The 13,281-nt window shown below is 49.1% G+C and overlaps 2 protein-coding genes across 2 annotated transcripts; both read left to right on the top strand.

Annotated features, from left to right (window-relative positions):
* The first annotated feature begins 995 nt into the window (after positions 1-995).
* ASDURF (ASNSD1 upstream open reading frame) lies at positions 996-6,191 on the top strand. The gene is made up of 4 exons (XM_070421673.1): positions 996-1,124; positions 4,011-4,064; positions 5,409-5,484; positions 6,106-6,191. The coding sequence occupies exons 1-4, from the start codon at positions 1,044-1,046 to the stop codon at positions 6,174-6,176; spliced, it is 282 nt and encodes a 93-aa protein (XP_070277774.1). The 5' UTR covers positions 996-1,043; the 3' UTR covers positions 6,177-6,191.
* A 6-nt stretch (positions 6,192-6,197) lies between these two features.
* Positions 6,198-9,095, top strand: ASNSD1 (asparagine synthetase domain containing 1). The gene is made up of 3 exons (XM_070421672.1): positions 6,198-7,646; positions 7,931-8,112; positions 8,746-9,095. Exons 1-3 carry the CDS (start codon positions 6,198-6,200, stop codon positions 9,026-9,028), a joined length of 1,914 nt encoding a protein of 637 aa, XP_070277773.1. The 3' UTR covers positions 9,029-9,095.
* Positions 9,096-13,281: the final 4,186 nt, after the last annotated feature.

Genomic DNA, 13,281 nt, shown 5'->3' on the forward strand with positions numbered 1-13,281 from the left:
CAGGCCTCCCTCCTGCAGACCTGAGCCGGGGCAGGGGGTCCGAGTGCAGGCCTCCTTCCTGCAGACCAGGGACAGGGCAGGGGGTCCGAGTGCAGGCCTCCCTCCTGCAGACCTGAGCCGGGCACGAGGTCCGAGTGCAGGCCTCCCTCCTGCAGACCAGGGACAGGGCCCACCCCCCACAGGACCTGGCAGGGACCACGGAGAACGACACGCCGAGCAGCCCCACGGCTGGACGGATGGACACAACAGGCTTCGTTTCCCAAATCACCCAACAAAGACACCCCTGAAATCCTGTCATGTTCACAGAAGAAACACTACTAATTCACAAGCTTTTCGAAAACATAGGAAGGAAGAAGCACATCCCAACTGATGGCATGAAGCCAACACGACCCCGACACCGAAATCCAAAGAAATTAAAAATAACAGGCGCTGCAAGAGAATAAAGGCCGACGCCCGGCCGGGCAGCGCTTGCCGCCGCGGGTTGGGGTGGCCTTTCCCAGGAGCGCGGGTGCGCATCCTGTGCGGGGCGCACGCGGCCTGAGAAGCTACCCGTGTGTCTGAGGTTCCTGCTCAACTGGGCATCCATCTGGGGGGGCAGGGGTGGGGGGGGCGGCAAAGTTTTCACCCCGAGACCAAACCAGCAAAAACATGGCCACGTCCGTGCGGCTCCGGCCCCGACGGCCTCTCTCTGAAGTGACTGAGAAGCTAGGTCTCCACTGCGCCCCTCTTCCGGGGCTGCACCTGGGGGCTCCCCTCTTCTGGAGCTCCGCCTCTGGGGGCGCAGGTAACTCACGGTCCCGGGGCGCGCGGTGACGTCAGCAGAGCGCTTCTCCTCGGCGCCGCCAGGGGCCGCTCACACCTCACGGCCCGGCTCCGGCTCGCGCGCCGGGATCAGCGGTGCGCACGCGCGGCCCCGCGCCCAGGCCAGACCCGAACTGCGCAGGCGCCGTGGGCGGGGCTCCCGGGACCAGAGCGGAGGTGGGCGGGGCCGGGGCTGCGGGCGGGCGGACGCGTCGCTGCGCTCGCCGCGTGTGGTGTGCTCCATGGAGATGCCCGCGCGGGAGGCGCGCCCCGAGGACGGCGCGGGCCGGGCTGCCCCCGGCAGAGGGGACCTGAGCAGCAGGGTGAGTGTGACGGGCGGGCAGGCCGGGCGGGGGCGGGCGCCGGGGCCCGCGCAGGTCCACCGTGCAGCGTGGCCGGTCTCGGCTGGCCCGGCTGCCTTGCTCCTTTAAAAGGAAATTATCTCAGAGGAAGGGAGCGGGGGAGAGAGAGAGAAACATCCATGATGAGAGAGATTCATGGATGGGCTGCCTCCCGCACGCCCCTCACTGGGGATCGAGCCGCACCGGGCCTGTGCCCCGAGCGGGAAGGGAGCCGTGACCTCCTGGTTCGTAGGTCCTTGCGCAGCCACTGAGCCACGCCCACAACCGGGTCACGCCCACCACCCGGCCACGCCCACCACGGCCCCGCGGGAGGGCAGCCTTGCCCCTTATATTCTCAGCGCTGGACGGCTACTCTGGAGGGAGACCCTGAAACGTGCTGAACCGACCCAACTGGCAGCGGGCGGAGATTTGGTTGGGAGGAAACTTCTAGAAATACGGCCCACCCCAGCCGGGCTGCGGGTATTCTCCATGCGGGAAAAGGGCACCTCCATCCGTCCAGGAACTCGGGAGCCACCCTTGCCGTCCACCACGAAGCCCACCCGTCTCCGGCTGGAGCCCGTGTCACAGGTCCCTTCATCGCCCATCTCCTACACCAAGCACGTCACACTCAGGCTAACGGACCAGATAAAAAGCGTTAAGTGTCTGTGGCCACAGAAACACAAAAGCTTCCATTTTCATAGCTTTCATAGCAGCGTAGGTTTATTTCGATGGAGACATGCTGAATACAAAGGGCTGAAGTAAGTGAGTCGTTAACATAAAATAATAGAACATTTTAATAAAAATCAATATTTTTTCTTGAACATTAACTTACCAGACACTGAATAACTGCACCAATTAATAAGCGTAACACAAATAAACCTATTTCTCTTGTTCTCCAAAAGCGAAATATTTCCTGTTGCGCACACCAAACAAGTCAGTCCAAGACTAATGGCGTGGCCATTGGCTGCTAAATGGCGCGCCTGCGCGTAAGGCACGTAAGGGAAATGAATGCAACACGATTGTAGTAATCAGTGATTAGCGAGTGTTGTAGTTCGTTATTATGTAACAGGATATTGTAAAAATTAAGTTATGACATTTTTATTAATGTTTCTTACCTACTGTTATATTGGCTGGGCCACAAAAGTATTCGTTGTGGGCCGCATGCGGCCCCGCAGGCCACGAGTTTGACATGCTTGGTATGACTGGCCTTTATCAGCCATCTCATCTACCCGCCATCCCGAGCCCTACGGGGCTCCTAACTGGTCTCTCATCCGCGTTACCTCCTTCCAGTCTGTTCTCCACTGGAGCCAGAGCAGTGATACTAAAACACATAGCTGATTGTCACTCTTCCTCCCAAAAGTGGGGAGAGGGGAGCCAATATAATACCTTACCTGCCATTGGCAGCCAGAACCTTTAAAGATGTATCGGAGTTGGGATGGTTGTGGCCATTCGGGGATGGGATGCCCTGGATCCTTGGTTCTGTCCTGAACTAATAGTTCTGTCTCGGGCAGGTCTCTGGTCCCGGTGTCAGTTTCCTTGTTTGACGTGAAGTGAAATAGGTGTATACCTGCCATTTCTGAAGTGAATGGGAAAGCTTTGTTCAAACACAGGTTTCAAGGTTGTACAAATGGGATCTTGGAATTCGAGTCAATATAGTCAGTTACTGTACTGACTGTGAACTGGGGAGACAGGAGGGAACACACTCCTGGGAGGGGTGAATTTCCAAACCGCACACAGGCCACTCTGAGGACTCCGTGGCAAGCCACTTACACTGGAGTGTGACGGACCCCTGAGGGATGTGAGGTCGGGCAAAGGTTGTAAAGCGGGTTTAGAGCAGTGGTTCTCAACCTGTGGTCGAGACCCCTTTGGCGGTCGAACGACCCTTTCACAGGGGTCACCTAAGACCATCCTGCATATCAGATATTTACGTGAAGATTCATAACAGTAGCAACATGACAGTTAGGAAGTAGCAACGAAAATAATTTTATGGTTGGGTCACAACATGAGGAACTGTATTTAAAGGGCCAGAAGGTTGAGAACCACTGGTTTAGAGGCACTGGCGACTCCAATCATGTTCACAAAGTAGCTACCGTTACTGAAAAGAGTTAGAAAAACCTTCCTTTCCACTTTATTAATGAAAAATGAGGCTGCCTTCAGCTGCCAGCGCTGTGCTAGTCTTAAAGCAGAGCGGAAGGTGAGAGGTCTTGCTGCTTGTTCTGAATGCCCGGCTGCACCATTTCGTGCATAAATCATGAAAAGCGTTGGTATTGCCCTAACGGGTTTGGCTCAGTGGATAGAGTGTCGGCCTTCGGACTGAAGGGACCCAGGTTCGATTCCAGTCAAGGGCATGTACCTAGGTTGCAGGCACATCCCCAGTGGGGGGTGTGCAGGAGGCAGCTGATCGATGTTTTTCATCGATGTTTCTAATTCTCTATTCTTCTCCCTTCCTCTCTGTAAAAAATCAGTAAAATATATACAAAAAAGAAAAGCATTGGTATTTGAGTGGTGAGAGTAGCCCTCTCCTCTTTCCATTTGCTATTCACTTTAAAAAGCTAAAACATAAAAGAAATCGTTTGAAAACGGGTGCATATTGTCTATTTTAAGTAAAGTGTACAAGCTGGCCTTGCGTGTGCCGATTACCAATACCGAACCCCGCGTCTTTGCTCAGTGGGCTGGATAGCACTGGGCGAGAGCAATGCTGTGTCCTCGGCAACTTCCCGCACCCGCACCTCCCACACGGCCGCTGAGAACACTGCTCACAGGCTGGCCTCTGGACAGTCGGCACACTTAGCCCCTGTCCCACGGCTACTTCTCAGGAGCCCCCAGGGAGCGGACTTTGATTTAAGAAGTTTTTCTTTATCTCAATAGATTAAAGAACAAAAGATTGTCGTGGATGAACTTTCTAACCTGAAGAAGAACAGGGTGAGTTATTAAAGTGATTCTGAATACTGAATAGTATGTGGGAGGGTTTGATTGTATCTTATTACCTATATACTGAAGTTATAAGAATTATTTTTTTAAATTTAAATTCTTTATTGTTTAAAGTTACAAGAATTTTATATAAGATTTATAATATTTTAGCATCTTAAATTACAAAAATGAAGTGTCCGAGATTTTGTATATATGCATATGTAGATAATACTAGTACATAGATATCTATATAAATATATATTTATTTTAACTTTTGTAGTTCAAGAGAAAATATAGGTAAATATATAGATAGCTATATATTGATCATAATTGATAGTATCTTTCCCCATCATATGAAATTCACATTACCTTTGAACCTAATTATACTATGATATTTTGGAGTTGTAATAACTAATGATATTTATTTTGTACTTAAATATGATTTTTTAAAATAAGTGAACTTTAAATATATTGAGAAGAGAGGAAACTGTTCCTTTAAGTGAAAGTAGATAATTGTTGAAAAACAAAAAGGATAAATTGCTTCCCCTCTCACTCCCACATTTTCTTACATAAATATTCCAAATACCTAACATTGTTATTTTATGCCATTTCCATTCATGTAGGCACAAACAAGCAACTGCTGCTTCATGTGTGCTTATACTGTCAAAAAACTACATTTTGAAGTTTAGGAATAAATGATTTTGAACCTTTTAAAGCATTTTACAGATTATTTGATAATTGACAGGTTAAACATTTCTGGTATTGTCACTTGTGGAATATTAGAGGTTAAGGCACAATTGATACAGACTTTGTAGCAAATTGGCAGAATGTGTCAAAGCTTTAAAGGTGTGTAACAGGTTGACCCTGCAGTTCCATTTCTAGGAAGTGATACTTAGGAAAAAATCATGAAGTGCACAGAGAGTTAGTTACAAAGACATTCATGGCAACATTGACTTATAATAGTTAAAGTTGGTAACACCTTAAATACCTAAAACTTGAGGACTCACCAAATAAACTGTAATGTTTTACCCATACAGTGATTTTGTAAAAGAACACATATTAATAAGAAAAAAGTTCTCAATATATTCATTGCTAAAGCAAGTTATAAATCTGTAGTTATAGGAGCCCGTTTTTGTTAAAGAAAAATGGTATTATGGAATATGCAGAGAAAAAAGAATTTCACCTCCAAGTTAATGGTAGCAATGGCAGGATAATAAGTAACTTTGTTTATCTTTATGCTAAGGTACTGTTCTGATCATGTTACTGAAATTCACAAATAAGTAATGATAGGGTTCAGAGTTTTGACATCTGCTTTTTAGATCAAATCTTAATATTAGCCTAAATTGTGTTTTGCAGAAAGTTTATAGGCAGCAACAGAACAGCAACATATTCTTTCTTGCCGACCGAACAGAATTGCTTTCTGAAAGCAAAAGTAAGTTTTTTTGGTATATCATATGGAAATGCACAGAATATAGGCTTTCTGTATGATTTCATGGTAGTGCCTAAAACATACTATCTGCAATATAGGAAGTATTTATCTGAATGTGGAAGTATTTATCTAAAGATTGGGCGATGCTACACCTGTTAATAAAATCAGTGCAGTGGTTTGGTGTCTTCAAGTTAGCCTTCCAAAGATGAGTTTATGGTAAAGATAAAATCAAGTAAAAATACAAAGATGTGTTAGCACTGATTAGTAATATGTGCTTTAGAGTTGGAGATGATATAGATATGAAACTATTCTATCACTTTCCAAAACCTTTGTGACTTTGCATGAATTACTTTGAGCCTCCAAAGTCCGGTGGCATTTAAATGAGATGGTCTATGTAAATGAGATGGTCTATGCATAGCCCAGTGCCTGGGCCAAAAAAAGCATTTAATGTACAGAAACTAGTTTCCTAAGAGGTTAACATTCATCCTGAGAAGCCTGTTGTAAATTATTAATTTGCACTAACACACTGCATTATACTCAAATGGTTTGATCTTGGTAATTGTCATCCTGTGAATTACTAGGTTTACTTATTTTACTTAATATTCTTCTCCATTCCCCCCACAGATATATTGGATGAGCTGAAAAAAGAATACCAAGAAATAGAAAACTCAGAGAAGACCAAAACCAAGAAATAGTCCACCTGATTTCACGTAACCATGTGTGGCATTTGTTGTTCTGTCAGCTTTTCGAGTGAACATTTCAGCAAAGATTTGAAAGAGGACTTGCTGTGTAACCTTCAACGACGGGGACCCGATAGCAGTAGACAGTTGTTGAAGTCAAATGCCAACTACCAGTGTTTATTTTCGGGGCACGTCCTTCACCTAAGAGGGGCGTTGACTGCCCAGCCGCTGGAAGGGGAGCGGGGCGACGTGTTCCTGTGGAACGGAGAAGTCTTCAGCGGAGTGCAGGTGGGAGCCGAGGAGAATGACACTCAGATCATGTTCAACTGTCTTTCCTCTTGTCAGAATGAGTCGGACATCTTGTCACTCTTCTCGGAAGTTCAGGGTCCTTGGTCTTTTATCTATTACCAAGCATCTAATCATCATCTGTGGTTTGGCAGGGATTTCTTTGGTCGCCGGAGCTTGCTGTGGCATTTTAGTAACTTGGGCATGGGTTTCTGCCTCTCTTCAGTTGGCTCCCACACATCGGAAGTGGCCAATCAATGGCGAGAAGTTCCAGCATCTGGAATTTTCAGAATTGATCTCAAATCTACTTCCGTCTGCAAATCTGTGGTTTTAAAATTGTATCCTTGGAGATCCATTTCTAAGGAGAATGTTACCAAAAACTGTGACGATAGCCTGGCTCGGATTTCAGCGAGCCTGCCAGCGTTTGTATCCGTGGCAGCAAACGAAGCCAGACTGTGTCTGAAAGAACCTGTTGCTCCTCTAAACGTGCTGCTGCCCCCGGCTCCAGCTGCTGCCCACCGAGCCGGCATTGCCGGCAGCCCTCCCGCAGGAGAGACGCTGCGGGCCCTTCTGGCGGACGGGCACACGCAGGAGGTGGTGGGGCGGTTCATCGCCGTGCTGAGCAGCGCGGTCAGGAGGCGCGTCCTGTGTTTGCCTCGGGAGGGAGCCCGGCCACCGGGCGCAGTGTTGGAAACTCGCGACCGGAAAGCAAAGGTTGCAGTCCTGTTCTCCGGGGGTGTTGACTCCATGGTCATTGCAGCCCTTGCTGACCGTCATGTTCCTTTAGATGAGCCCATTGACCTGCTGAACGTGGCTTTCATGACGAAAGAGAAGGCCGCCCCGGCCAGTTCCAACAGCAAAGGGAGGAAACAGGGATACTGCGAAATGCCGTCTGAGGGATCGACTCCAGATGCTGCTGCTGGTCCTGAAATGGGGGCCGGTGCCCCCGACCGAGCCACGGGCCGAGCGGGCCTGAAGGAGCTGCAAGCCGCCAGCCCGGCCCGGGCCTGGAATCTGGTCGAAATTAACGTTTCTCTGGAAGAACTGCAGGAGCTGAGAAGAGCTCGCATACGCCACCTGGTCCAGCCCTCAGACACGGTGCTGGACGACAGCATCGGCTGTGCCGTCTGGTTTGCTGCCCGGGGAGCTGGCTGCCTGGTGGCCCCGGAGGACGTGAGGCCGTATCGGAGCCAGGCAAAGGTGCGGCCGCGTCTCCTCCCCAGTTTCTCAGCCCTGCTCTTGCTTGCCCTGGCAGCTTTGGCATTTAGGGTATAAAAATAAAGCATATTTTAGTTGCATTTAAACTACAATGCAATGTATATGACTTCTTAAAATTTGGGCATATTTTACTTTCTTATGACTTCGTCTAGTGGTTTCTCTCTGAAAACGTGATCTTTGCGGTAGTGACTTTCAGCTCTGCGTCTGTCTTACTCTCCGTACTGCGTGGTGATGGCAGCTCATTGCAGTTTCTTTCTCCGTCACAGGTCGTGCTGACCGGGATCGGTGCGGACGAGCAGCTGGCAGGCTACTCCCGCCATCGTGCCCGCTTTCAGATGCACGGCCTGGAAGGACTGAACCGGGAGATTGAGATGGAACTGGCTCGCATCTCTTCTAGGAACCTTGGCCGTGATGACAGAGTGATTGGCGACCATGGAAAAGAGGCAAGGTAACCGGAGGCTCGTGTAGTTTTGTAAAGGTAACAGGCTGTAAAGGGAGATCTTCTGTCCCTTGTTTTCCTTTGGAGACTGTTCAAGTCATACCCGTAGCAACAATGACGTCTGGGGTTCATAGCCAACACAGCAGCGAGGGACGATGTGTCACTTGGTTATGAAAAGAAGACATTCCTTCTGGTGGTTAATTGACTAAGTGGCCGTTGACTACAAGGATTCAGCCTGCAGAGCAGGCGTCCAAGCGAGCTCGTGGGGTGTGGAGCATCACAACAGCCACTCTGGGCCGTCGCTTCTTGTCTATTCCACTCTCTTCCTGCTTTCCCGGAGCTCTGGTTGCCTTTGTACCATTGTCATTCTACTGTTGCCAGTTCTGACCCATGTGAAATTGTGACCACTATGTCATCATTCTAATCATCTTCAAATTTTCATTATAAAGAGATAATGCCACAATACCAAAGCTATAAAATGTTTTCCTTTTGAAGGTGTGTGTTAGAGAAATGAGAAAAGTAGTGCCCTCAAAAATTAATTTTATACTGTAAATTTTAATATATTGAATAAAATGCAAAAGAAGTAATCAAACAGATTGATTTTATTTTTTAATAGAGTTTGTATTTATCTATCTATTCTAGATTTCCTTTCCTGGATGAAAATGTGGTCTCCTTTCTAAATTCCCTACCAGTTTGGGAAAAGGCAAACTTGACTTTACCCCGAGGAATCGGCGAGAAACTGCTTTTGCGTCTTGCAGCCATGAAACTTGGTCTCACAGCCTCTGCTCTGCTGCCGAAGCGGGCCATGCAGTTTGGGTCCAGAATTGCAAAACTGGAAAAGAGTAGCGAAAAGGCATCTGATAAATGTGCAAGGCTCCAAGTCACTTCCTTAGAAAACCTTTCTATTGAGGAGACTGGAACATAATATTCCACAATGTAATAACATTCACTAAATGATGATACACAATAAAACCTGCTCTGTTATTGTATAATATGGTAATTTTAGAATTCACTGTGCAGCTTACCATAACCAAGCAGCTTACCATATTGACAGACTGCAGAAAGAAGGATCGTGCTTGAAAGAACAGCTGTGATGTTTTAAACTGCGATATCGCCATTGCTTTGAACTCTTCCTGGAAATGTCCCACCAGCAACACTGAACAAGGCAGCTTTTACTGACTCTTCATGGGGGCTGCAGTCAAACATGACTCCGTTCACTGTTGTCAGGGTCGTGGTTTACATGGGGTACAGGGACCCTGTTTGACATTCGAGAGAACGAAGGTTTAGAGAAGCCAAACGTTGCATGAGGTTCACACTCCTGAGCAATACTCGGTACTTCTGTTACATCTCTTTAGGCAACTCGTTTTCCCACTCAGACCCCGGAGGACTCTCAAACATTCTCCTGTCCCACAAATCCCTACCTGGCTCTTCACAGCTCCGTCATCAGGCCAAAAGCTGCCTCCGCCCCCCAACCCCAGGACTCCGACTCGCCTGCAGGCACCCCTCTCGTTTTCTCCCTTCTCGCCTTTAGGAAGGGAAATGTCAATCCACTGTCAAAAGGCGGGGCCTCCACCACTTCTCTGCATCCCAGCCCTCCTGCCCTTCAGGAACTGCATGCTCCTCGCCAACACTTTTAGCCTCTTCACTGTTGGATCCTTCCTCTCATTGTCTAGAATATTCCAGCCCACAGCCATTTGAAATGCACAGCCCTGGTCCTCCTCTTTCTTTCTTACCATCTCTCGTCTCCCACCCACACTCGCCCTCTCCACCTTTTCACTGACTCACTGCACTCCAACGAGACATCCACCCACATTTCTCAGCTGTGACCACCATCCCAAGGTCACTGTTGGGGATCCGTCCCCGATTAGGGCTGACACACTTTCTGGAATGGGCATAATTTGATTCTTTTAATCATAGAAAGAAATACTAGGATATGTGTGCAACAAACAATTCTGTCAAGGACTTTCACATGCCCTGACTTGATTCCCTGGTGAATGCAGTGTTCAAACCAGATTTAGGTATTAACCTGAATAGCTTTCCACCCAAAGGCAGACAACTTCAAGTGTCTGTGACCCTGAGCACTGATCTGACATTGCTCCCTATTGGGAGGGGTAGACTAAGGTTGGCCCAAGCAGCCTAGAGGGGGTCTGATAGTTGTTATAATAATACTGTTCAGTCCTGAATCAGCTGTCATTTAAATAGTGCTCTCACGTGTCAGGCGTGAGCTTTACTGGGTTAAGGATTCCATCGGCTGAACCTCTCGGGAGTCTGCAGGTCATCTGCTCCAGCAGGTCTCTCTGCATGATTGTTTTTGCCTGTTGGTGTGTTGTTTTTCTTTAGTCCCCAGAGGGCCTGGTTGTTTACAGCCTTCTTGGTAATTAATCCCATAAACTCTGGGAAAACGTGCTGTGTTAACGCTTACAGGAGCAATCCCAAGATTGGAGACACTTGGAACAAACCATCTGTGTACCTGAACAAAACACTTCTAGAGGAATTGACAGTTGTGTTCACGCTTCATAATTGCAAACACAAATCTCACCACGAAGGCAATGGTTTTTGACATCCCTTGCCCTGGAACAACAATCACATTTATTTACCTCCATAGCAGCCGTTCAGAGGAAACAGCAGAGCCAACATGAAGTCACTGGTGTTCAGTTCCACCACGACTTAGCGAACCCCGTTTCAGCGCCGCCTCTCCAGGAGTGGGGTTTGTAAGCCCATCCGTCTGGAATTTCCTGGTCAGCACTAGGGAGGGAGGCTGCCTGATACGACCCCTGCCTTTCCCTACGGGAAGCTGACCTTGCTTGAAATGATCCATTCTTTTAACGTTCCTTCTACCGGCAAAACCTCCGCAGAGCTTCCTTCTGTTCACTAAATTGGATACTGCCAACTCACGAATCCCTCCGTGATACAAATTAGGTTTTTAAATTTACTAGGTTGAATTTTTGGTCTTTAAAATCACGAACATATGATAACTCAGTTAAAGCATCATCCTGATATGCCAGGGTTTGATCCCTGGTCAGGGCCCATAAGGAATCACCCAATGAATGCATAAATAAGTAGAACAAACAACCAACATTTCTCTCTAAAAATCAATATATGCAATTTTTTAAAATCGCTAACACCTGATATAATTGGAGTAAGAAATCCTGCCCCCACACAGTCCCCAAACACCTCCATGTTGCCAAGTTCAGTGGAACAGTTTCCGTTCGCATCTCCCTTGCCCTGGCAGCGAGGCTGGCCAGTCCCCGGTTCCTAAACACTTCTCTCGGCTTCTGCGGCCAATCCTGGCGTTCCTGCTGCCCTCCTGGCCGCTTGCTCTTGTCTGCTGACTCCACCCTCGCTGCCTGACCTTTAAATACTGGGTTCTTTGGGTCTCCATCCTGGGTTCTCAACTCTATCCTCTCCCCTGGCGATTTCAGCCATTCCCCTGGTTTCAACGACCCCAAACCTCCCGAATGTATACATCTAACCCACGCTGCCATAGTTAGCCCAGACCTGCGTAAGGCAGAGCTGACATCTCACCTGGTTATGTCACAGGTACATCAAGGTCAATATGTCCACAACCGAACTCTGAAATCTTGCCCTGACCCCCTGTTGCTCTAAACAACCTCACCTTCTTTTCAACGTTCTATCCACAGGCCCCTCATTCTTCCTCAAGTCCACCCACAGCCCCCATCTCCACCGCCTCCGTGCTAGCCCGTCCCCAGCCTCTACTGCCACCCCAGCCTACACTTTTGGAATAAAGTTCAAAATCCTTAACCTGGCAGCCCGCATGATCTGGCCCTCACCTACCGCTGTGGCCTTGCTTTGTGCCCAGTTCTCTCTTGTTCTCTGTGCAAGGTTCTATTCAGTTTCTCAAAAATTTCTTCCCACGTCAGTGATTCAGCACATGCTTTCCATCCCTGTCCTTCCCTGGTCTTCGCCTGAACAGCCCTTTCACCCCCAGGCTCCGCTGAAAGGTGTTCCTCAGGGCCGCCTCTCCCAGCCCCGGTCCGGGCCGGCTCCCCCTCCTGTGCCTACTCTCCCTCCTGTGCCCACTCGTCTCTCATCTGTCACAGATGAAACTCACCTGCGTGGGCACCGTCCCTGGCAGCGCCCTGCGGCTTTGTGTCTGTGTTCCGGGTCTCCAGGTCCCAGCCAGCGCCTGGCTCACAATAGGAGTTCCATCCCCAGGAGGGAGAGAATGGTGATGCGGGCTCACCTGGGGCCCTCTGAGAGCCTGGGCGTGGCCTCCGCCGGTTTCTGGCTGGTTGGTTGGCGGGCTGGTTGGCTGGTTGGCTGGTTGGCTGATTGGTTGGCGGGCTGATTGGCGGTTGGCTGATTGGTTGGCTGGCTGGTTGGTTGGTTGGCTGGCTGGCTGGTTGGTTGGCTGGTTGGTTGGTTGGCTGGTTGGTTGATTGGTTGGCTGGTTGGTTGGTTGGCTGGCTGGTTGGTTGGCTGGTTGGTTGGTTGGCTGGCTGGTTGGTTGGCTGATTGGTTGATTGGTTGGCTGGTTGGTTGGTTGGCTGGTTGGTTGATTGGTTGGCTGGTTGGTTGGTTGGCTGGCTGGTTGGTTGGCTGGTTGGTTGGTTGGCTGGTTGGTTGATTGGTTGGCTGGTTGGTTGGTTGGCTGGCTGGTTGGTTGGCTGGCTGGCTGGTTGGTTGGCTGGTTGGTTGGTTGGCTGGCTGGTTGGTTGGCTGATTGGTTGATTGGTTGGCTGGTTGGTTGATTGGTTGGCTGGTTGGTTGGTTGGCTGGCTGGTTGGTTGGTTGGCTAGTTGGTTGATTGGTTGGCTGGTTGGTTGGTTGGCTGGCTGGTTGGTTGATTGGTTGGTTGGTTGGCTGGCTGGTTGGTTGGTTGGCTAGTTGGTTGATTGGTTGGCTGGTTGGTTGGTTGGCTGGCTGGTTGGTTGATTGGTTGGCTGGTTGGTTGGTTGGCTGGCTGGTTGGTTGGCTGGTTGGTTGGTTGGCTGGTTGGTTGATTGGTTGGCTGGTTGGTTGGTTGGCTGGCTGGTTGGTTGGCTGGCTGGCTGGTTGGTTGGCTGGTTGGTTGGTTGGCTGGCTGGTTGGTTGGCTGATTGGTTGATTGGTTGGCTGGTTGGTTGATTGGTTGGCTGGTTGGTTGGTTGGCTGGCTGGTTGGTTGGTTGGCTAGTTGGTTGATTGGTTGGCTGGTTGGTTGGTTGGCTGGCTGGTT

This window comes from Myotis yumanensis, unplaced genomic scaffold (genome assembly GCF_028538775.1).
Source record: "Myotis yumanensis isolate MYYU_CA2020_CCGP unplaced genomic scaffold, mMyoYum1.0.hap1 SCAF_8, whole genome shotgun sequence".
Lineage (NCBI taxonomy): Eukaryota > Metazoa > Chordata > Mammalia > Chiroptera > Vespertilionidae > Myotis > Myotis yumanensis.

Excerpts from the sequence above, each read along its gene's own strand:
- ASNSD1 (XM_070421672.1), top strand. The coding sequence starts at position 6,198 with ATGTGTGGCATTTGTTGTTCTGTCAGCTTTTCGAGTGAACATTTCAGC. Across the intron at positions 7,647-7,930 it reads CGTATCGGAGCCAGGCAAAG|GTCGTGCTGACCGGGATCGG; the intron begins GTGCGGCCGCGT and ends TCTCCGTCACAG. Across the intron at positions 8,113-8,745 it reads GACCATGGAAAAGAGGCAAG|ATTTCCTTTCCTGGATGAAA; the intron begins GTAACCGGAGGC and ends TATCTATTCTAG.
- ASDURF (XM_070421673.1), top strand. The coding sequence starts at position 1,044 with ATGGAGATGCCCGCGCGGGAGGCGCGCCCCGAGGACGGCGCGGGCCGG. Across the intron at positions 4,065-5,408 it reads CTAACCTGAAGAAGAACAGG|AAAGTTTATAGGCAGCAACA; the intron begins GTGAGTTATTAA and ends TGTGTTTTGCAG. Across the intron at positions 5,485-6,105 it reads ATTGCTTTCTGAAAGCAAAA|ATATATTGGATGAGCTGAAA; the intron begins GTAAGTTTTTTT and ends TTCCCCCCACAG.